The following is a 22,838-nucleotide window of genomic DNA, read 5'->3' on the forward strand; positions in this document are numbered from 1 at the left end:
TTCAAACTACTCTGGCATGCAATGATGCAACCATAAAGGCACATGGTGGGAGTTTCGGATGTAAACAAGAAGGCATGCTTGTTCTATTCTATGAGTAACTGAGGTTTAAGTGCTTCTGAATGTTGACCCACTGTCAACAGATTACAATGCCAAAAAATTATCTTCATAAATCAATCTACCATAACAGACACTGACCCCAGCTGCTCAAATATAACCACTGATTCATTGCTAAACCCAGTAGCTAATCATTTGGTTGACGTTGAGGGTTTAAAAATAAATAAATGCTTATATGGGTTCTTAATGCCTTTAACAATATAATTTGTAAAGGCAAGCCACCAGTTTTTTTATTAGAAAACCTTTTTTCACTCATGTTTCGACATGTCCCGCCTTCTCCTGTTATGATAGCTACGTCATATGAACGACTCCTAAACTGTCCAATCCCTGACCGCCTTCTTGGGCTACTAGCCAATAGCCCCTATTGGCTCCTGGCTCAGGAGGCGGGACATGTGTGAATACAGGCGAGGAAAAATAACTGCTTTCCGAAACAGAAAAAGCTGTTAGAATAGCATTGGCTTGGCGTATTATCCCAGAAGTTGTCTCTAATTCGCAATATACTGTGTATCTAAATAATAATTTAGATTAGAACGCAGCCTCGTTTCTGTGAACCACGTGACGTCTGTTTACATCCTCTCAGCTGTTCCTCGACAAAAACAGCGCTGGCTGTTCAACGCCACGAAAATCTATACATAATCAACAGTACGCTCAAAAAACACCAACTTTAATGTGCATCCAGTCTGTTTGGCTAGTGCAAAGCCTGAGATTGATTCATGGCTTTATAAAGGTCAGTGAACATTGTTTTTCCGCAAAGATGATGCCGACATTTTTGTTTTGTTGCTTTGCGTTGATCTGAGCAAGCTGAGGAAGATGTAACTTAGCCTGCATGTGGCAGACATTTAAATGCTAACTTACTGTAATGGTTTAATGCTCGCAGAAAAGCCCAAAATGGCTGATTTGAAGAATGCACAAATGTTTTATTGTCTTAAGTGTTTTGATGTACCAGGTCAAACACAATGCCGCCGTCTTACTGGTTTCCCCAGTCCTGCAGCGTTAATGTTATCTAACCGCATGGGTTTCTGAAGTATTTGAAAAACTAGACTTTTTTCCCCTTCGCTCTCAGTTTATTTTCATCTGAATTACAGTCGGTGGCGGAAGCATTTTAACCAGATGCTGCAAGTTTACTAATCTTATTAGACAACTAACAATAGCAAGTAACGTATAACAACTATATCTGAAGCTGTATTTTTTAATAACTTGCTTTTTATTTTTTCATATATTTTGTTTTATGTTTTGCTCATTGCACAACACGCATAAAAACAAAGGCCATATGCACGACACACCGCGAGCTTTTTCGTCAATATTTTAAATGTCACGTTATTGTATAACCCTGTTAAATAGAGCTGTGGAGTTACTGAAGTAATATAATGTATGCAAAGCAAGTCCAGCTTAGAGATTATGGCGGATCTAAACATGGGGAAACGCTTACATTTCTCTCTCTCTCTCTCTCTCTCTCTTTTTTTTACTGTCTCAGATATAATATGTGAATGTATTAAGCACTGCACACGTCGCTGGACACTGTATTAAACGCAGTGCGGTTATGTGAAGTGTTTTATAAATCCTTTAGCTCGACTGCGTCGTGAAATGTAGATCTTTACGTGTGTGGATGGACCTCAGCGGGTGACGTCACGCAGCCAGACGCCATCCATATTGTATGTGTATCGGTCGTAAACGTAAACAAACGAACGAAAGCGTCCCAAATATGGCATTTCTCTTCACTTACGACAGAAACAACGTTCAGAGGAATATAAAGGTATTCTTATGACATGTTGGTGCCGCACTATTTGTTGAGAGCCGAGTGTTATGGCGTTCTTATGGCGAGCTGCTTTTAAAGGGATAGTTCAACCAATTTTTTTTTAATTTTGTCATAATTTTACTCACCCTCATGTTGTTCCAAACCTGTATGTGTTTCTTTCTTCTGTTGAACACAAAATAAGATATTTTGAAGAATGTTGGTAACCAGAGAGTTGATGGACCCAATCGACTTTTTCTTCACTAACAGTTATGGAAGTCTGTCAACTGTCTGGTCACCGATGATCTTTAAAATATCATATTTTGTGTTCAACAGAAGAAAGAAACTCATACAGGTTTGGAACAACATGAGGGCGAGTAAGTAATGACAACATTTTCATTTTTGGGTGAACTATCCCTTTAATAGGCTATTATTCCTTACAACTAAATAGTTATTTTTTTTATGTTACTAGTACACATATACTGTACTATTACATATTATATGTAATTACATGTACACAGCCTAACCGGGACTTATATGTTTAGTTTCACAAGTAACTGCTCCTTAAATATCAGTGCTTATTCATAGGCATTTTTCCACAACATAAACAGTTTTTATTGGCCATCAGCTCTAAATGCTTTATTTTAATTTTTTACAGATTAGAATGGTTACTTAATAATACAATAAAAAAAATCTTACCTAATGAATACACACTTGTTAGATCTCAACCTCTAGGAATATTGGATCCAGCTGTGCTGAACTTCTCTCTCCACCACAATGATGGTCGTCTTCCATTCTATCATAAAAGTAATTTAACAAAATGTATTGAATAATCTCATTTGCTTCTTTCTCTGTGCATAGTCTGGCTTCATCTGAACAGCACAAACATGACCAAACTGCTTACCAACCTCCTGTGAAACCTTGAAATGGATACATTCTTTCTTCTTCACATCTTGTGAAGGCCAAACAATCATAAGATTGAACCACAGGAGTAAAGCACTGCAAGAGCATGGGAAATAATAAGTAATATTAATGTAAATTAATAAATGATAAATTTATATAAAATATGGATACAAGTTATAAGGATGTTTGCTCCCTTGAAGCTGTAGGTTGGCTCTTAAAATCAAATATTTTACACTAGAGTCTCAACTAGTGTTTATTTGGTTGCTAATAAACAATTATAAATAATTAAGTAACAAAGTTGTAAGGAATACATTTTAAAATATTTTGTCATGTGATACTAAATACTTTGGCTTTAATGCATGTCATTTTTTTTTATATCTCAGTAATTATTATTATTATGAACTCAAACAATAATTTATATTAACCAACAAAAAAACATTGTTTACAATTTTTGTGTGAAATATGACCTGAACATTATTATTATTATTATTAGGTGAATCTCATGAAACGTAAAGGTCATAGTTTAAAATCAAATGAAAGAAATACGAAATTATGAATGTTTTACATTTCGGGAATGCTTTAATACTTAATGTTCTTTATTCAAACTATAATTTCTATTAAAATTAAAACTAATATTTATATAATAAAAATATTTTTATTTATTTAATTTTGGGGTGAAGAAGTACGACCTGAACATTTATTATTATTATTATGTCCCCTGCAGGTGGGGTCATGTTTTACTGAAGTGAAGTGACGTGAAGGCCAACTATGGCAAGCAACCCATACTTGGAATGTATCCTCTGTGTTTAACCCATCCAAGTTAGTACACACACATTAGTAGTTCTAATTAGTAGTGAACACACACACATACACTGCAAACTGTGGACACACACACCCAAAGCAGTTTTTCTTTTTTCCTTGGTGGGGTTTCTCTCTGACACAGTTCTTCTCATTGAGGTTTGGAATGAATCCGCTGAGAGTTTGAGGCTTCTGCTTTCTCTGGGTCAGACATGCGGTGCAGGAGTCAATGCGAGGACATGAGCTTCCGTTTCGTATGTAGACTATTCACACACTTCACGTGTCCTCTGTGATAGGAGACATGACGGATGTATGCTGTAATGTGTAGTTGACAGGTCGTGAAGTTTCAGTAGTATCCTGCAGTGTGACATAATATACTGTGTGAAGAAATCATGGAGATAGTGGAAATCACACCGCTTTTATCTTCACTGGAAAAGTACAGAGGAACTGTAAACAGATTTATTCTGGCTGAGCATCAGTGTAGTGTGATAATGTTGCAATTATGCAACCAGCGAGTTAAAACATGTTAATGACGGATCAGCTCAGCTTTATAACAAACTGTTCCAGTTCATTGTTCAAGTTCCAGTATTAACTTGACAACAATCCAGGAGTTACTCAACTTGCTCTCTGACAAAACCAGTTAGCAGTGTTCGGAAAACCAGCATCCTTTTCACCCCCCTATATTAATGGCGTTATTGATTTATGGTGTCCAACCAGCGTTAGAAAGAAAGACATGTAATAGATGCCGTTCTCTTTTGTAAGTTGTATACTGATGTACTGAGAGTCTCTGTAGGGTTGCAATCAGGTCTTGTACAAAACAGAGTAGGAGGTTTGACCCAGATCCCTCCCTGCAGTATTTTTAGTGCAGGAGACTCAAAGGGCAGTAATACAGGAAAACGCTGAAAAGAAAGATGAATGCAGAAAAGATAAGAACAAGGGAATTATGGCGATGTAGACATTTAAAACACTATAAAATAAAGCAATATTTATTATATATATCAGTATATTAAATATATTAGTTTTATCAGCTCTTACCCCCTTCAAATTGATTTCTAGGGCAGTTTTTTCAAAACCTTATCAAATGTATGTCATCTTTCATGTCAAATTCTTACATTTTATCAGAATTAAATTTAATTAAAATAATTCACAAGTTCACACTCACAAATGATCAGATAAAGACTGTGTATTTTGCGTGCTGTCCGAGGGCTCGTAATTTGGCCCAAACCCCAGAGTACAGTAGGTGGCGGCAAGTGACTCTTAATGGGTGAGTCATTGAATCATTCGTTCAACCGATTTGTTCAAATGGCTGATTCATTCAAGAATGAAGCAAGTATGAAGTACACTCACCTAAAGGATTATTAGGAACACCTGTTCAATTTCTCATTAATGCAATTATCTAATCAACCAATCACATGGCAGTTGCTTCAATGCATTTAGGGGTGTGGTCCTGGTCAAGACAATCTCCTGAACTCCAAACTGAATGTCAGAATGGGAAAGAAAGGTGATTTAAGCAATTTTGAGCGTGGCATGGTTGTTGGTGCCGGACGGGCCGGTCTGAGTATTTCACAATCTGCTCAGTTATTGGGATTTTCACGCACAACCATTTCTAGGGTTTACAAAGAATGGTGTGAAAAGGGAAAAACATCCAGTATGCGGCAGTCCTGTGGGCGAAAATGCCTTGTTGATGCTAGAGGTCAGAGGAGAATGGGCCGACTGATTCAAGCTGATAGAAGAGCAACTTTGACTGAAATAACCACTCGTTACAACCGAGGTATGCAGCAAAGCATTTGTGAAGCCACAACACGCACAACCTTGAGGCGGATGGGCTACAACAACAGAAGACCCCACCGGGTACCACTCATCTCCACTACAAATAGGAAAAAGAGGCTACAATTTGCACGAGCTCACCAAAATGACTGGAAAAATGTTGCCTGGTCTGATGAGTCTCGATTTCTGTTGAGACATTCAGATGGTAGAGTCAGAATTTGGCGTAAACAGAATAAGAACATGGATTCATCATGCCTTGTTACCACTGTGCAGGCTGGTGGTGGTGGTGTAATGGTGTGGGGGATGTTTTCTTGGCACACTTTAGGCCCCTTAGTGCCAATTGGGCATCGTTTAAATGCCACGGCCTACCTGAACATTGTTTCTGACCATGTCCATCCCTTTATGACCACCATGTACCCATCCTCTGATGGCTACTTCCAGCAGGATAATGCACCATGTCACAAAGCTCGAATCATTTCAAATTGGTTTCTTGAACATGACAATGAGTTCACTGTACTAAAATGGCCCCCACAGTCACCAGATCTCAACCCAATAGAGCATCTTTGGGATGTGGTGGAACGGGAGCTTCGTGCCCTGGATGTGCATCCCACAAATCTCCATCAACTGCAAGATGCTATCCTATTAATATGGGCCAACATTTCTAAAGAATGCTTTCAGCACCTTGTTGAATCAATGCCACGTAGAATTAAGGCAGTTCTGAAGGCGAAAGGGGGTCAAACACAGTATTAGTATGGTGTTCCTAATAATCCTTTAGGTGAGTGTGTGTGTGTGTGTATATATATATATATTTTACCACATTATGTTTATATTAGCTTATGTGAGTGCTTATATTAGCTTGTGTGTGCTGTTGCACTCATTTGACATTTTTTGGAAGTTTTGGTGCATCATTGCTATTGACATTTTAATCAGGCTACATCTCTAGTCGGGCAAGTAAAATTCTCTTTCACTTGCCTCTTCATAAAATCCACTTGTCCCAGACAAGTGGACGAGCTTTAATGTCGAGCACAGTTTTAAAGTGTCATTTACAGGAAAATGCCCTGAGACCTGCTCTAGACATGCACAAAAATCTTGTACATCTGCACAAAAAACCTTCATGGATACACAAAACCCTGTTTTCCTGTGCTTTTTAGTAAAATGTTCTTGTTTTCATGTGAAAGTCTCAGGGTTTTCTTGTAAATCTGCTATTTGACATCTGCAAATGTCACTCTGTAAGAATGAGAACGACTCCTAAGTAGGGCTGCACGATATTGAAGAAAAATGCAATATGCGATAACTCATTAAATAACGTGATATGCGATACATCCTACATACTAGAAAACATCCCTACAACTTTTGAAAGTGAACAGCAGTGTTTTACTGTAGCATAAGAAGAGTTATTTTAACATCAGTGTAAACCACGGGGTTTAGGGTTTCAGGAAGGCCTACATTAGGGTTATTTAACAACAGAAACTGAATAATCAAATGTAAAAAATAAAACACTGCTTAGTTTTCACTGTATGAATTAAATATATACTGATTCTTATTAAAGCTACAAAAGTTCTTCAGCCAAGAGCAGTGAGTGATTTTCTCTTTGTCTTTTGTTTATGACCCCAGTTATTGCAAGCCGTTGCGATATTACGATAATTTCGATATATTGTGCAGCCCTACTCCTAATGCTAGCTGCTTCTGACAATAGCAAGTAGAAAATCATGATTTATTGGTTGCAATGTAAACTAAAGCCTTTTGACTTTTAAAAAAACCACGATATAAAATATATTTAAAAAGGGATGAGCTCTTTAATATCAATAGGAAGTATGTCAACAAAGAAAATATGGGTTCTTTTCAGACGGATGGTCCTTTGCAAAGCCACCCTTAATTGGAGTGGAAAATAGAGACATTTCGATGTACAGTAATTGGGCTTTTCTTATACTCGCTGAACCATTAAGTAAACAAGCCTCATGTTTCTTTCTTTGTGTAAATCCAGATCTGGTTCAGGTTCATGAAAATCCTTGAGGTTACAGCAATCCAGCTTAACTCAATTACCAATGAGCTGAAGAAACTGAATGCCCTGTCTGCAGCCCAAATGTCACAAACATGCTTACTTTTCTCTTGCTTTGAAAGGATATTCATTTAAGTGCATAACATTTCTAGGAAGCAGAATTTCCAATGTCCTGATTAATAACTGGCATTATCATTTGAAACACGTAACAAGACTTCAGACTTGGACTTCAGCTGTATTCTGCAATATTAAAGCTGGTTGCATCAGGCATGTACCATCAGGTACACACAACACCTAGCTGAAGAATCAAAGACGGCAGGTATCAGGTGGCGCGCGCAGTATGGCTTCTTTTTTCCAGCTGTGCTCCAGAGAAAAGGGTAAACTGAAATGTGCGAAAGAGAGGTCTAAACTGTCACCCTTTGTTTTTCAATCCTCAGATCTTGCCGTAGCTGAGAATGGTCTGAGGTGATTTGTGTGGGACAGACATCACGACTGGGCTTCCCTGTGGAGAATCGCTCCAGCACTTTCATCTGGATGTGAGGACCGGTCTAGTTACCCGTCTCTCACCTCCTCTGCATTTTCTTTTTGTTTCTTTTTCTTTCTCGTTGCCTGTCTGGGGGAACATGGGGGGAGCAGTCAGTGCTGGCGAGGATAATGACGATTTGATAGACAACCTGAAGGAAGCCCAGTACATCCGCACAGACCGCGTCGAGCAGGCCTTCAGGGCCATAGACCGTGGAGATTACTACCTGGAGGGCTACAGGGACAATGCATACAAAGACCTGGCGTGGAAGCATGGGAATATACACCTCTCAGCGCCGTGCATCTACTCCGAGGTGATGGAAGCCCTGAAACTCCAGCAGGGTTTGTCTTTCCTGAACCTCGGCAGTGGCACAGGATACCTGAGCACGATGGTGGGCCTGATCATAGGTGAGAACCACTCTAATTTTAGGCTCTGAATTAGGCTAATTTTAACCGCTCTAAAACCTTCTAGGGTTTAGATAAAAACGATAATAAGGAAAACAAGCAGATATTGAGGATATAATTCAACAATATTTTTAATTTATTTCAAATTCAAAAGAAATCAATCAAAGAAAAAACTATAAATTATGAGAAGATGAAATAAGAAATTTGCACCAAAAACAAAAAGACTATTTAGGATTTAAGAACCATCACAAAACATTTAGGTTGCATAAATCAGCTTTTTGGCTCTCATTCTCTTGTTTATTTCACTTTTTTTGTTAGAACATTCTGCATGGTAGTAATTGCATTTTGACGCATATCAAGATATTTTCATCACTATTAATATTATTGCTCATGTTTAGGTTTAGGGATTCGAACAAACTCCTAAGTAGTAAACATTGGCAGAAATTGACACATAACTCACCTCGTACTGTGTGTGCTATAGACATGAAATCATACAGTATAACAGTAATATTGTGAAATATTATAACAATTTAAAATAATATATATATATATATATATATAAAAATAGTATTTTCTTTGTATATTTAATATATTCAAAGTTTTCTATTTCTATCAGCATCATTACTCCAGTCTTCAGTGTCACATGATCCTTCAGAAATCATTCTAATATAAAAACCATGGTACACTTTTTATTTATTTATGATTCTTTAATGAACAAATTATATATTTGAAATAGAAATGTTTTGTAACACTATAAAATGTTGCTTTTTATCCATTTAATGCACCCTTACTGAATAAAAGTATAAATTCTTAAAAAAAAAATTTATCATACTGACATTTCTTACTTTTCTTATCTTACAAACATTTTGAACTGTAGCGTGCTTATGCTTATGTTGAATGATGGACCCAAAACCTATCCAGGGACCTGTTGTTCTTATCATTCGCAGGTCCGTTTGGAGTAAATCATGGCGTTGAGCTCCATAAGGATGTTGTGGAGTATGCGAAAGAAAGACTCGATGACTTCATTAAAAACAGCGACAGCTTTGACAGGCATGTTCAACCCTTATTTTGCATTGTGTTTCTGTAGATTTGAGTGTGAATGTAAAGATTCGGCTAGAAGAAGTGGCGATTTAACCAGAAGTATAGAAATCGAAATGGCTTTGTTTTACTTGGCAGCCGCTTCCAGGGAGGCAAACGGAGATTCAAGCAAACCACATTAGTCCTACCGCAGTTCTGTGGTTATGCACTTCAAAGATCACTTGTTTTTTTACCTTTGATTTAGTCAGCCCCTGCCCAATAATCTTCCATGTGACACAAAGAATGCACTAGCTAACCCCAAACCACAGGCTCAATGAATAAATGCCTCAAGCGCACGTCAGCTCTTCGGTCTGCTGAGTGATTTGCACACCTGTGTGAACACCAGTCAAAACCAGAACCGCTAGGTCAGATAGTCCTCTTCAGTATTGGACACACAAATGGGTTTCCCTGAACGCTGTCACTGGCATTTGCTGCTTGCAAACATCTGTTTTCGTCATGCACCAGAGAGAGCAGGGTTATTAAGTTCAGGAGAAAGAGCTGTAATGACGTATTAGACAGTGCTGATGCTATTAAACAATCCATAAAAGCATGTGTTTCATACAGAAGGCCATGTGCCAAAACAAGGCTGCTTAATCAATGTTGCGGAGCTTTGGGAGCTCTCTTGTTGGAATCACTTTATTAGATATCGATATATCTTACACGTCTATGACTATTCAACGAAAACAGCTGCCTAGTGGCTCTAAGCAAATACAAACACGTTTTGACTCATGTTTATAATAAGCTCAATATGTCTGATTTCTCTTTGGCATCATATCTGTTCTCTAGGAGGTAATACAAGAATATTTGCTTTTTATTCATCCACAGAAATAGACTATTACATGTTCTGAAGTGCTAAACTCGCTGACTAAATGCTAGCACATAGCATTTGGTTGCTGTGTGGTTCCTTCATTGTCCCATGGGCCTTAATGATGACTCAGATTATAGGCTATAGTTAAAAAGAGGTGTGCTATTACTTCGAAGTGATTTGAAAAGCAGGTTTACCTGATGGACAAATAAATCTTGCAAAACCATTTCACTACATATCTAGTGACCATAATATTGTATAGATATCATATAAGGTTTAGATATCATATAGGTTTTGCAAAAACAAACAGCAAATTGTGTTGAAGTTCTATAAATGAATATCAGTGTTAAAAATGTGTCGTTTCAGGTTTGAGTTCTGCGAACCACACTTTGTCGTGGGGAACTGTCTGGAGATTTCGTCCGACAGTCACCAGTACGAACGCATATACTGCGGAGCTGGAGTTCAGAAGGACCACGAGAACTATATGAAAATCCTGCTGAAAGTCGGAGGAATTTTGGTCATGCCAATAGAGGATCAGGTAAACCACAGGATGATGCATATAGCGGGCCCTAAAAGTGTTTGGACACTTCAGTCACACTGGTCACAAATGTATGAATGGCATTAGATAACAAAATATAAACCCAAAGATCTGCATTTGTTGGTCTCAAATTCTGCTCGATTTTTTTTTTCATCACTAATTAATTTTACTTTTCTTCTTCATTTTGTCATTCAACATTGGAGTCTGATAGCCCCGCCCCCTCCACTATGTAATTAAAGCAATGACAGTTGAACTTGAGTGCATGAAGTGTCCAATTACCTGTTTTTTTTGTAAATTAAATGCATCATCCGGGTATTTTAAGTGCAATTTTTCTTTTTGGAATTTTCAGTGTGAACAAATAGAATGGCATAGAATACAGCATAAGTATGCGAATTGGGACGCACCTCATGTCTTAAATCAAATGTTTGACCTCTTGATGAGTACACACAGTCCGTCTCATTCAGTGTTTATGTGTTCTTGCAGCTGACTCAGATAACTAGAACTGGTCAGAGCTCCTGGGAGAGTAAGAATATCCTGGCGGTGTCATTTGCTCCTCTTGTTCAGCAGAACAGGACAGAAGGCTGCAAGACTGAAGCTGTGGTACTCCGTGAGTCTCCGCCCCTAAATATGATCTCACACTGCTCTGTCCAATCAGCTGCCACTTGGGAGGTTTCCAAGTACAATGTTACAGACTGATTTATTCATGCATTATTAACCCGATTGATTCAGAAGTGTGAATGACACCACAGGCAAAACCATTGGGGGGGTTTTCATGCACTGGGCAATTTTGAGATTTTGTTTCCACATATCTTTCAGACTAGTGGAAAGAATCTAAAATGCGCATGTAACTCTTTCCCCGCCAGCGTAAAAAAAAAAAAAGTTGCCAGCCGCCACTAGCATTTTTGATCATTTTCACAAAACTTTCATGGCCCCAAGTATATTTTGTTTGAATATTGGAACATATCATATTTTAAAAGAAAGAACAAAGTCTCTGCTTTTAAACAACAACAACAACAACAACAACAACAACAACAAAAAATGTGGGTAAGTTTCATTAAAAAAAACATTTTGGACAAAATGCTGAGAAAACTGCATTTTTGTCTGAGACTTTGTTCAGATAGGATTCAGAACGATGATCAAAATATAGATTATAGTTCATCAACACCCCTGAAGCTTCTCAGTCGTACACCTCGTTGTGGGTTCAACTTTACATTCGCTAACGTTAGGCAGTTTTGACTTATATGCTGTTTAATGTTTGATGATCGCGTTAGCTTACATGTGCATAAGCAATCTTCTCTTGCTTGTTTCTGCTTCTTTGCTTGTTTTTGGATCCGGAGATGCTGTACTATTTTAGAAGATGCGTAAAAGCGCCCCCTACTGAGTGAAAACATGAATATGAATGAACATGAATGCCGGAAGCATTGCGTCATAAATGACGGAAAATCTTGTCTATGGCGGGGGAAGAGTTAAGTGCGTCTTTTATTACATTTTATCTATTTGCATCTGTAGTTTACAATACATATATTTACAGGCCATTTTCTTAAATTGATTAACCTGATTCATTCAGAAAAGTAATGACATTAACAGACAAAAAAAAAAAAAATTCATGCACTGATCAATTTTCAGATTTTGGGCTTCCATAATGTCTTCTTTCAGGCTAGTTCAAAGAAAACATCTAAAATACACAATTGAGTGTTTATTTTGTTACACTTTATCTATTTGCATCACTAGACTTCAATAACAATACATATCTTTACAGACCGTTTTCTCACAATTATATTTTTTCTCATGCACTAAGCCAGAAATCTCCACTTCAGTAGTTCTTACACCAAACTTTACAGTTTTATTTAAGAGGGGTCTGTTTGTTCATATATCATTTGCCTGATTTATATAGCTTTTTATTCCTAAAAACATGTTGAAAATGTACTTGTTTCTTGGATGTTAACATTATTTTCTGATTTATGAAGTGACAGTTTTAACAGTGGGACTTTTGTATATATATATTTAACTTTAATATACCAACAAAATCAAGCAAGCAGTTTGAACCTGGCTTTATCCAATATTCCGAATTCTGTTCTGAAAATATATATGCAAACTTGTTCATATTTAATTGGATGCCTTATTTCCATATTTAAACGAGACAATTACCACTTTGTCGCTTCAAAAAGTTCATAAAGAGATCGTACAACTAATCAATGTGAATTGAGAAGTTTAGTCCAAATTTTCTAAACAGACTCGATCGCTTTATATGATGAACAGATTTAAAGCAGCACTCAGTAGCTTCGGGACTTCTTCGCTGTATTCTCGCTTTTTGCTCGCAGGTTTCTCTCTAGAGCTCCCCCCACAGCTTCGGAATAGATATTTGATAACACTGTTGTAAAAACTCGTTGGTGATTCTCAGACACCAGAGGCTATAGATCAACGACATCAAAGCAGACGGGACATTCTTTAAAACGTCTTCTTCATTCGGGTTCGGACAGCGTGAGGGAGCGCAATAATGACAGAATTTTAGCAGATTTCTTTTGGCCGTAAAGCAATTGTTTACATCGCGAGACCTGATATCACGCGAGACTTCCTGACGCAGCGGCCGGCGGCCCGCCGGCTCAAAGTTGCAAGTGCGTATTTTCCGCTCACGGGCACCAGGGGGGTGCGAAACGACCACCATTCAACCCGAAATAAGTAATATAACCATTCCAATGACTCCGAAGCTGTTCAGTTAAGGTAAAAAAAGTTACTTAGTTCACCTTTAATTTAGGCTTTTACTCACATATAAACACTGATCAGCGAACATAAACAGAAGCTGCTTGACGCGCAAGAACAAACCTAATTTTTGGGTGAACTATCCCTTTATTGTGCTGTGAGTAATCAACTGGGAAAGTAAGACTTTAGGTTTAAACAAATTGGTTGTACACACAAATGAGATTTGAGAAAACAACCTGTATTCGTTAACCTGTATTACTTGTCTGTTCCTCAGCGGCTCTGAGCGTGAGGAATCTTCAGGACCTGGCTCGAATCTACATCCGCCGAACCCTCCGCAACCTGACCAACGACGAGAACCCCGGCCGCAACAACATGCAAAGATCGTCCCAGAAGCGCAAGCGCAGGCGCTGCCGCCGCCGCCGCCGCATCAACACCTACGTGTTCGTCGGGAACCAGCTGATTCCTCAACCCATGGACAGCGAGGAGGACGAATGCATCGAGGAGGAGAGCAAAGAAGAGGAGCAGGAGAAAGACATTGAGCCCATCAAACCCGAGGAACCGCAGGTCAACCATCTGAGAGACAAAATCCTGAGTCTGCCGCTTCCCGAGTCGCTGAAGTCCTACCTGCTGTACTACCGTGAGAAATAACACTCGTCCAGTCTAAGCATTAATCTACGGTGGTGGTTTCCTTCTCAGACTGCTTCTCACCCTGAGTTTCATAGTTGTTTTTTTTTTTGATAATGTAGCATAATTTAAACATTTAAATGGGGTTGGGCTGCGTTTCCAAGAGACTTGATTTGAATGTGCTTGCTGTGTTTGTTCTAATGACTCATAACGTTGTAATATTCACATTTTGAATGTGATTTTTGACTACCGAGGAACTGAGGGAGACTGAGGTTTAGAAGCTTCTAGCTCACTTTGTTTGTATTCAGAAGAGTTTGTTCTAAATGTGACGGAAGAATTGCTGAAGCTATTTTTCAAAGGCTTGTAATGTAAGACCAGTAATGACAGTTTTCGTTCTTTTTTTTAATTGTAGAGAGAATGAAAAACTCAAGTCATTATTTTGGGATTGATTTTTGCCTTCTTTGATTCTCCGAACCTTCTGGAGTTTTCGCTGTTTATGATGCTAATGCTTTCGGTATATCTTTGGACTGTTTTAGTGAAGTTCCATCTAGAGAGGATTTTTTGACCTGTGTTTTGCATTTCTATTTCTTTTTTTACATTCTAGTCACATTTGTAAGTACCGATATTGAACTCTCTTAATAGATGATGTAATTTTTTTGCTTGTTCCTTTCGTCTGCGAGTCGTCCTGAAGACCTAACACTCCAGTTTCTGCTTGTGATCATAAAATGTAAGAGACGTCACTGTTTGTATTGGTTTGTAATCGGTGATTTCACACTGTCGTAACAACTTGTTTGGAATATATTGTCACCATATTCAATTATTCAGTTGATTGTAAATGATTTTGTTACATTGAAATGGAATCTAATAGAATTTCACATTTATCATGTTTGTCACATTTCCCAAAAAATACAGTTTGAGATATTGAAAAACACCCCAAATATCATCTCTAAATCAGATATACAGTTCTACTCATGTTTAGAATTTGCAAAATAAAAAATAAGATCATTATAAGTACAGCTCTGAAGGAGCTAAAACAACTTAATATGCAAAATAAACTTAAACAATTATTCAGTAGATGCATTTACACTTTTTAATATTGTTTTTAAATTCATTAGAATTTAATTTAGCTGTTTTAGTACTGCCCTAATGAAACTATATCATCATAACACATATTTACACCACAATACTAAATGATAACTGAATTTATAGGCTACTAATGATTCTTTTGGAAGTTCACACTTGGTTCTTAATTATTGTGTGTCGCCTCTTTTAGTGTTCATATACTTTTGTTATGGTTGTGCATCTCTGGTTCATCCCACAACAGTCCTCTTCCAGGTCATGTATGTTCTTTGGTTTCCCAGCATGCTCTGCACGTTTGAGTTCTTCCCCACAATGGTTATGGGATGTTGAGATCAGGATGATTGAGGCCCTGATAAAACCATCATAAAACTGAAAAAAAGTCATTGACGCTTATGGGGGCCACACATGATGTGAAGAACAAGTTGTTTTTTCTTCTGAAATGTGTATTAATATCTATTGTGCAGCTTCTTCAGGGTGGTAGGCCTACTGAATATATTTATTTTATTTTATTTTTTTGCCCAAAATAACTCCATGAAATGGCCTGACAAACACGGGTATCTTTTGTCTGTTGATGTATTTTGTTTTAATACAGGACATTAGGGTGGGACACATTCATGTTAAATAGCTTTTGTAACGCCACAGCTGTGAACCACGATTTGCAAAAAATTTGAATCATACACCCATGAGTAATCAATATTTTTGTTCGTTTTCTAAAAGAAAACGTGACTAAAATTTTTATAAGCACACTTGCATAAAGACACTGGGTTTTTAAGCACCTTAAGTCATTGCCTATCTCCTATTATTTATGAAATGATGGTAACAGGGAGAATGTAAAAAATACCCAAATGATTCTTCATATTCGTCCTTACAGGTTAAGGTACAATATACATACACCAGCACAAATGTTCTTTTCAAAACAGCTTTTAAATTCAAAACAACTCAAAAAAAAAAAAAAAAAAACTTTTGTTTTCATTAAGACAGCCGGATGACACATTTAAGTGTAATCTTTTATTAATTATAAACTCTTCTGAGAGGATCTTGTAATATTTTCAGCATTTTTCAAAACGCTGTTGTCGTGTGAATTGAACGGTCAAAACGCTTTTTTCCGTTTTTAGTTGAAAATGGTGATGGTAAAAACGGAAAACCTTTTCTGTGTTTTTGCTCTTCATTCACACGACAACGACGTTTTAGGGGCCTGAAAACGCAAACTTTAGCATACTGTTATCGTCTCAGTGTAAACTACAAAAATGCGAATTTGTGACAACGGTGACGTCATGCGCATGCACGTAGTGATACAAAGTGATATCGCCAACTACTGGCCGGGCAGCATAACAGCGTTTTTAATCATTTCCACTTATCCGTGTGAACGGGGATTGTTTTGACAACGTTGTCGTCTGTACGAGAAAAAAATTAAAGGAAAACCTTTCCGTTTTTTTTTTTTTTTACATATAGTTGTCGTGTAAAGTTGCCCTGAAGTGCTAAAACCGGACCGTGTCTCAAGATAAGAGCAACCAGGAGAATCTGTCCAATGAGTTTGTGGTTGTTAGAACGTTGTGAGAACGTTCCATGAGGTCTAATTCCACAGACGGTCCCTGTCAAGACACACGAGTGTCTTTTTTCACAAGTGTATCACTGACTGTAATGATGCTTTGTTTCTCAACCATCTTTTCATTAAATATATTTATAGCCAACCTGTTATGTTTTTTACTACGCCTGTGTTTGTCATATGGTGTCACGAGATTTGTTGAAATGTACAGTAGTTACAAAAATACATGATTTAATAAATAAAAAAATATAGATATAGATATATAGGCCAATATAAAAACATTTTTAAAAATCGGGCAGTGTGTGTACAGTGCGCTACTGGTGACGAAATTTGCAAACACACAAACCTCAGAACACACACACAAAAATAATTGAGATTAGACAAGGTCACACGTTATAAAATCTTTATTAACTATACATCTTTGTTAAAACAAATCATAGTTTGCTAAAAATAAAAGAATTCTTTTCAACCTCTGCTTTTCCAGTCCCATCTTTATCCAAAGACATCCCAGCTTGGGGTAAATCACAAATCTCTCTTTTGCATAGACTAAACACTCAACATCGGGACAAAAACCAGGGTTAGGACAAGATTGATGGCGCAAAAAGTGCTTCTCAGTAAAACCACATTTATTATTCCATCTGTCGGGTCCTACATTAGCTTTGGGGTGGCAGCATGGTGGCCAATAAAGGGTTACATTTTTGGGGAGAATATTACAAAGGTTGGGGGGGAAGACACATTGTGGACTGTTATTTAACGTTTTTGAGCCCAATTAAGTTGGTAGTTGACGGAGGTGTTGTATTTTTTAGTACAATTACATACAGTACTTTAACATGAGTAAATGTCTAAAGTTGAATTTAAAGCTTTGGCCATAATGCTAGATAACACATATCTTATTCCTACATGTCAGTTTGTGATTCTAGCATGCGTTAAATGACAGCAGCCTTAAATATGTACAGAGTTTTGAGAAATGATGATTAAAGTCAACATGAAACCACATATATAACCACATAAAAGTGAATCAGGATTAGGAATTGACTGATTGCGGAAAATGCGCATTACAGAATTGATTCAATTGTTTCTCGCAATAACCTTTATAACATCAATGTTAACCAGTGTTTAGTGTGTTAACTCTTTCCCTGCCATTGACGTAAATTTCCGGCTTTTTCGTGTTTTTAACTGGTATACGCGAAACAAGCGATTGCTTATGTAAGCAGATGCATATGTAAAATAACATTAAACAGTGTATAATCAAAACTATAATCAAAGCAGTGACTGGCGGGGAAAGAGTTAATATTGGCAAGATTTTAGGCTGCATTACATATAATAGAGGATTTATCTACAACAATGTCTAAATATTTGAACTAACAGCCCACACAGTCTAGATGACAGTAACCAACGTATAAAGACAAAAGCAAGACAAATCTGATGGATCATGCACAGGAAAACGTAAATACGGTCAGTTTTAATTTCATGTTGACTTTATTAGATTAACAGGTAGATGTATTTTGACTGCAAAAATGACCAGTTTATGCACTAATATATCTTTTAGATATTGGATAACAATAATAAAAAAATAAAGTCAAGCGCTTCTTTTAATAGCAAGTATGTCCTTCCCTTGAGAAAGTTCAAATGTGCATCATAGTCATGTCAATTCCAGCTTATCTTCAGTTACATGATTGAACCTTTAATAAAGTATCAAAATAGGTACAATATGAAAATAATTCCATTATCCCACATTCTCCAGTCTGCTTCTCTAGGCGGTCCGTTTAATAGCATTGAGTTTTTCTACAGATTTAAACATTGTGAGAGTTGATGCTCGATTTATGTTTGGATTAAAAAACTAACATTTTCAACCAGGATAACAGGTTATGCTTTGCCAATTTTGGGTATATCTACAGAGCCCGCACATGACATGCAGGGACATTTTTTTAATTATATCGTGGCCACGAATTAACAATTAATTCCCATGACTTACTAATATATCAGCACGTTTTACTAATTCGCCTCGTTTTAAGTAAATCGTGCGCATGATACAATAAATCGTCCCCTTGTTTTACTAAATCATGGCCACGTTGTTATAATTCATTCCCTTGTTTTAGTTAAATCAAAACAAGGGAATGAATTAGTTAAACATGGCTAAAGTCTACTAAAATGAGGGAACGAATTCTTAATTTGTGGCCACGATTTAACTGAAACGAGAAAACTAATTCTTAATTCGCTACCAGGATATGTATATATATATATTTATTTTATTTTTTTGGTCCGCATGTCATATGCGGGATTCTGTAGATATCTAACCAACATTCAGAAAATGTGTTTATTAATATAAATTTAAGTTTAAGATGGCTGGTATTGCCCAGAACGCAACATAGAGTCGGCCCAGATCCGGCCCACATCCGGATTCCACACGGCACGATGTTGCTGCCTGGATGGTAAACTAAATTACTATTTTGAAAAAATCAAACAGAGGCTCAAGAACTTCATGGCAGTTTCACAACACCTTCATTCCAATCGCTTACCAGATTTAATAATATTTTAAAAGTACACACAAAGAAGTGTTCATATCATTTGAATGCAAACTGATATGGCTCGGTATCAAAGGGGAGGAGTCCAACTTTCTAATGACCCGGTAACTGCAGCTGAAAGCGATCCAGGAACGTCTTCAACTGGAAACATAACGCTAAAATGTTCAGGATTCATATCCCAGCTTAAGTCTGAGTTTCCCTTACGGAGAACATAGCGAGGTTCTCAATGTTACGTACTTGAATTGTCCATTTCAAAGTGGACTTCCACTGTGTGTCAGCTGTTTGTCAGGGTTGGTTCCTCTCATCCTACCTGTTCACTGTCTGGAAGGAGAGGATACGTCACTGGAGTCTGTCAGCTCGTGTACTTGATCTTGGATATCTGTGGTGGGGCGGTTAAGGTGGAGGTCGTGGACACCACAGGGGCCAGGGTGGCGTTTCGGCTGCTCACGAACATGGGATCCAGACAAGCCACTTTAGCGGCGAAGAACGCGTGGATGCAGTGGAGAACCGCGAAGAGGTTGGAGAATTCCAGTTCCTGGAAGCATCAGGGGGGGAAATTATCATGAAGGTTTGCTGGAGAATAGGAGGAAGCCTCAAGCAGAAATCAAATCAAACTTGGTGCATGAAAGTGCTTATACTTACAGCCAACAGGGGGGAAATAATCAAACAGGAAATTCATATCAACGCACTTTATTTTTATCTTGCAAGATTATGACGTTTCGAAAAGTTCTCTAAGAATTGAGGTTACCATAAAGTGTTTGATATTCCTGCTATATGAAAATGCTGAAGATTGAGAAACAATTTGTACTTTCATAAACAGAATATGAAGCCAATAACAAAAACAAAAGCGAAGAGTAAACTTACCTTTGCTTCAATAAGTTTTGTGTCTTGATTCTGGAACAGGAATTTGATTTTACTCTTTCCATCATCTGATGATCCTTTAAGCTGAGAGAATTTATATCTCCACAGCACTGCCTGTAATGAAGGTTTAAATTATGCATATTAATAACTCTATAGACATGAAAAACTTTTCTACTCAAAGTTTGATAACTAACTTTTTTAATTTTTCATACTACCCATTAAGCTGTAATTGTTTATTATTACAACGACTGGATTTGTTTTTAGCCTTTACATGTTTCCCTCATGTTTTTCCAATGGATTTGTAGAATACAATTTTTTTTTATTAAAATAAAGTCTGCAGTGAACATGACTTGAAGAGACTTCTGATGTTTTGTTCTATCACATAAATCATACTTCTAAAGTGCATTTTGAAGCTGCTATGCTTTTTTTTTTTCTTTTTTTTTTCTTACAGTCATAATTTATGTGCATGACCTTATTAAACAAACTAAATAGCAACACACAGTACCGTTCAGAAGTTGGGGACGATTTTCTAAATGTTTTTGAATGTTTTTATGCTCACCAAGGCTGTATTTATGTGGTTAAATTACAGTAAAAACTGTAATATTGTGAAATACTTTTACAATTTAAAATAACAGTTTTCTATATGAATATATTGTAAAATGTAATTTATTCCTGTGATCAAAGCCGAATTTTCAGCATCATTACTCCAGTCTTCAGTGTCACATGATCCTTCAGAAATCATTCTAATATGATGACATAAACATTTCTTCTTATTATATAGTGTGAAAACTTTTAAACAATAAAATTATTATTTTTTTAAACACAATAGCTTCAAAATTGACATTTGAGGTGTGACCCACACGAAATTCGAAAATAAATATTGATGAAATATTGACGTCACAACAGAGCATCTCTATCAATCTGTTTAAAGTTAAAGACTAACTGGTAATGTAGTGTTTATTCTGAACCTTGTTTGTATGAAAACATTACTTTAAATAACAGTCTGTTGTCTAAGAATACGCACACAGTGTGACAGCATCTTCAATATTATCAACAACTACATCAGTAATATACTAGGCAAATGTTAATGTATGTTTACCAAACATACAGTTGACAGCATGTTTCTATAAATGTTTAGTGTGATATAAATACATAGCGCATAGCAACAGAGTAGCTCTAACTAATGAGAACTTGATGTTAAAATAAATCACCAGTGATCATGTATCTTCAAAGAACTGCAGACTCTCACCTTTGACGCGGCGTCGAAGCACACGAAGCCCATGCCGAAATCAACGGTGAGTCCCATGAGATGACTGTCCACAATGCAAGCGTATGTTTTACACTGAAACAGGAGATGCTTGGCATTGTTAATCAGACAGGAGACAGACTGGCACACGCAAACATCTCAATCTCGTAAATGTTTCATTAGGATGATAAGTGTCGTGCATAATTATTTTGGGAGAAAAATAAACAATTTTCTTTTTTTTGGCACGATAGTTTGGTTTAGTGGGACAAATTGGCAGCGATTTTATTTGTGTTTTCCATGAATATGAAATTGTCCTGCTATTGTCTTGCTAGAATATGGAATATAGATTCGCTTCAGTTCTACAGGACAATAAATGCCGTACTTGCATATTATGTAATGTATTTGAAATATACATAATTGGATCCTATACTGTACATGTGGGTGTTTCTTCAAATATGGAGACATTTGATACAGTTGAACACATACAGTATTAAAAGACTTTTCACACTAGTTTAATTTGTCTACTAATAATGTTCAACAGCGTATATACATGAATTACAGAAGCTAAATATAATTTCCACTAAATCTCAAATTATATATTGTAAGATGTCAAGTATTCTGAGATATTTTTGGAAAGAAATTGCTAACAAGGCTAATTTTACAGATAGCATTTTATAACCACATAATTAAATGATACTTTCACACAATGGTTCTTACCGTTAACTAAAAATAAAACATTTCTGTTCATTTAAATAAAGCTTAAATATAATTAAATATAAATATTAGTTGAAAAACTTAAACTAAATGAAAATCAGAAGTGTTGCCTATGCAATAAACTGAAACAAGTTTAAGTTGAAGCACTAAACTAAACCTAAGTTATAAACCTACATATAATTAGCAATATAAAACAAAAAAAGAAAAAAACAAGGCACAAAAAAATAAACAAAAATTAACATGAAAAAAACACTGCATAATTTTGACACAATTACAGATTAATTGAAAATGATGCCAAATAAAAATATTTTGTTCATAAGTGTTATTTTTTTCTTCATACATTATGCCTTAATTCATCTCAAACTTTTTACTTACAAAAAAAAAAAAAAAAAAAAAACTGTACATTTTAATGTGAATCATTTTCAAAATGTTATTCAAAATGTTTAAAAAAATTATAATTCATATTTTTAGGAAGGATTTTCATATTTACGTATGAAAGTTTATATCAGGGACAAGGGCAAAACAACAAAATCTAAACGACATTTAAGTTCTGTTAAAAATGTGTTTAAACGTGACCTTCATAAAACAAAAAGGGAAAAGTTGAAATCTGTTTTGATAGAAAACAACAGCTAGGATTTAAAAGAGGCAGTAGCTGTGGAAACACTCATTCAGCAGGTTAAGCCCAGGATTACATTATATTAATGTCTGCAAACAAAACTGTTGAACAATGTGTTTCCTTCAAGTACTGATTAGCAAATCACACTTAATCTGTCTTTGGCAAGGCCTCAATCGCTCAGAGTTTGCGTTGTTCAGATGGCGGCCAACATTGTCTGGCAGGTGCAGTTTAATTGGCCTCGATGTGATCTCAGCTCTGTCTGTTTA

The 22,838-nt window shown here is 36.6% G+C and overlaps 2 protein-coding genes across 5 annotated transcripts in view; one reads left to right on the forward strand and one right to left on the reverse strand.

Moving 5' to 3' along the window:
* The first annotated feature begins 501 nt into the window (after positions 1-501).
* Positions 502-16,755, forward strand: pcmtd1 (protein-L-isoaspartate (D-aspartate) O-methyltransferase domain containing 1). Of its 3 annotated transcripts, XM_082184175.1 has the most exons (7): positions 502-841; positions 3,474-3,568; positions 7,751-8,243; positions 9,188-9,290; positions 10,489-10,660; positions 11,144-11,267; positions 13,635-16,755. In XM_082184175.1, exons 3-7 carry the CDS (start codon positions 7,937-7,939, stop codon positions 14,006-14,008), a joined length of 1,080 nt encoding a protein of 359 aa, XP_082040301.1. In that variant the 5' UTR covers positions 502-841; positions 3,474-3,568; positions 7,751-7,936; the 3' UTR covers positions 14,009-16,755. The 3 variants fall into 3 exon arrangements, with proteins under 3 accessions (XP_082040301.1, XP_082040300.1, XP_082040302.1); XM_082184174.1 differs by lacking the exon at positions 3,474-3,568; XM_082184176.1 differs by lacking the exons at positions 502-841; positions 3,474-3,568 and adding an exon at positions 1,621-1,867.
* sntg1 (syntrophin, gamma 1) overlaps positions 14,569-22,838 on the reverse strand; it is a 50,017-nt gene continuing 41,747 nt past the window's right edge. For both annotated transcript variants that reach the window (XM_082184128.1, XM_082184127.1), the window contains exons 17-19: positions 21,246-21,338; positions 20,000-20,110; positions 14,569-19,670 (exon numbers count right to left, since the gene is read on the reverse strand). In XM_082184128.1, the coding sequence (XP_082040254.1) occupies positions 19,488-19,670; positions 20,000-20,110; positions 21,246-21,338 (387 nt within the window). In that variant the 3' untranslated portion in view covers positions 14,569-19,487. The remainder of the gene's footprint in view (positions 19,671-19,999; positions 20,111-21,245; positions 21,339-22,838) is intronic.

The sequence above is a fragment of the Leuciscus leuciscus genome (genome assembly GCF_965113295.1).
Source record: "Leuciscus leuciscus genome assembly, chromosome: 11".
Classification (NCBI taxonomy): domain Eukaryota; kingdom Metazoa; phylum Chordata; class Actinopteri; order Cypriniformes; family Leuciscidae; genus Leuciscus; species Leuciscus leuciscus.

Excerpts from the sequence above, each read along its gene's own strand:
- pcmtd1 (XM_082184175.1), top strand. The coding sequence starts at position 7,937 with ATGGGGGGAGCAGTCAGTGCTGGCGAGGATAATGACGATTTGATAGAC. Across the intron at positions 10,661-11,143 it reads TCATGCCAATAGAGGATCAG|CTGACTCAGATAACTAGAAC; the intron begins GTAAACCACAGG and ends GTGTTCTTGCAG. Across the intron at positions 11,268-13,634 it reads GACTGAAGCTGTGGTACTCC|CGGCTCTGAGCGTGAGGAAT; the intron begins GTGAGTCTCCGC and ends TCTGTTCCTCAG.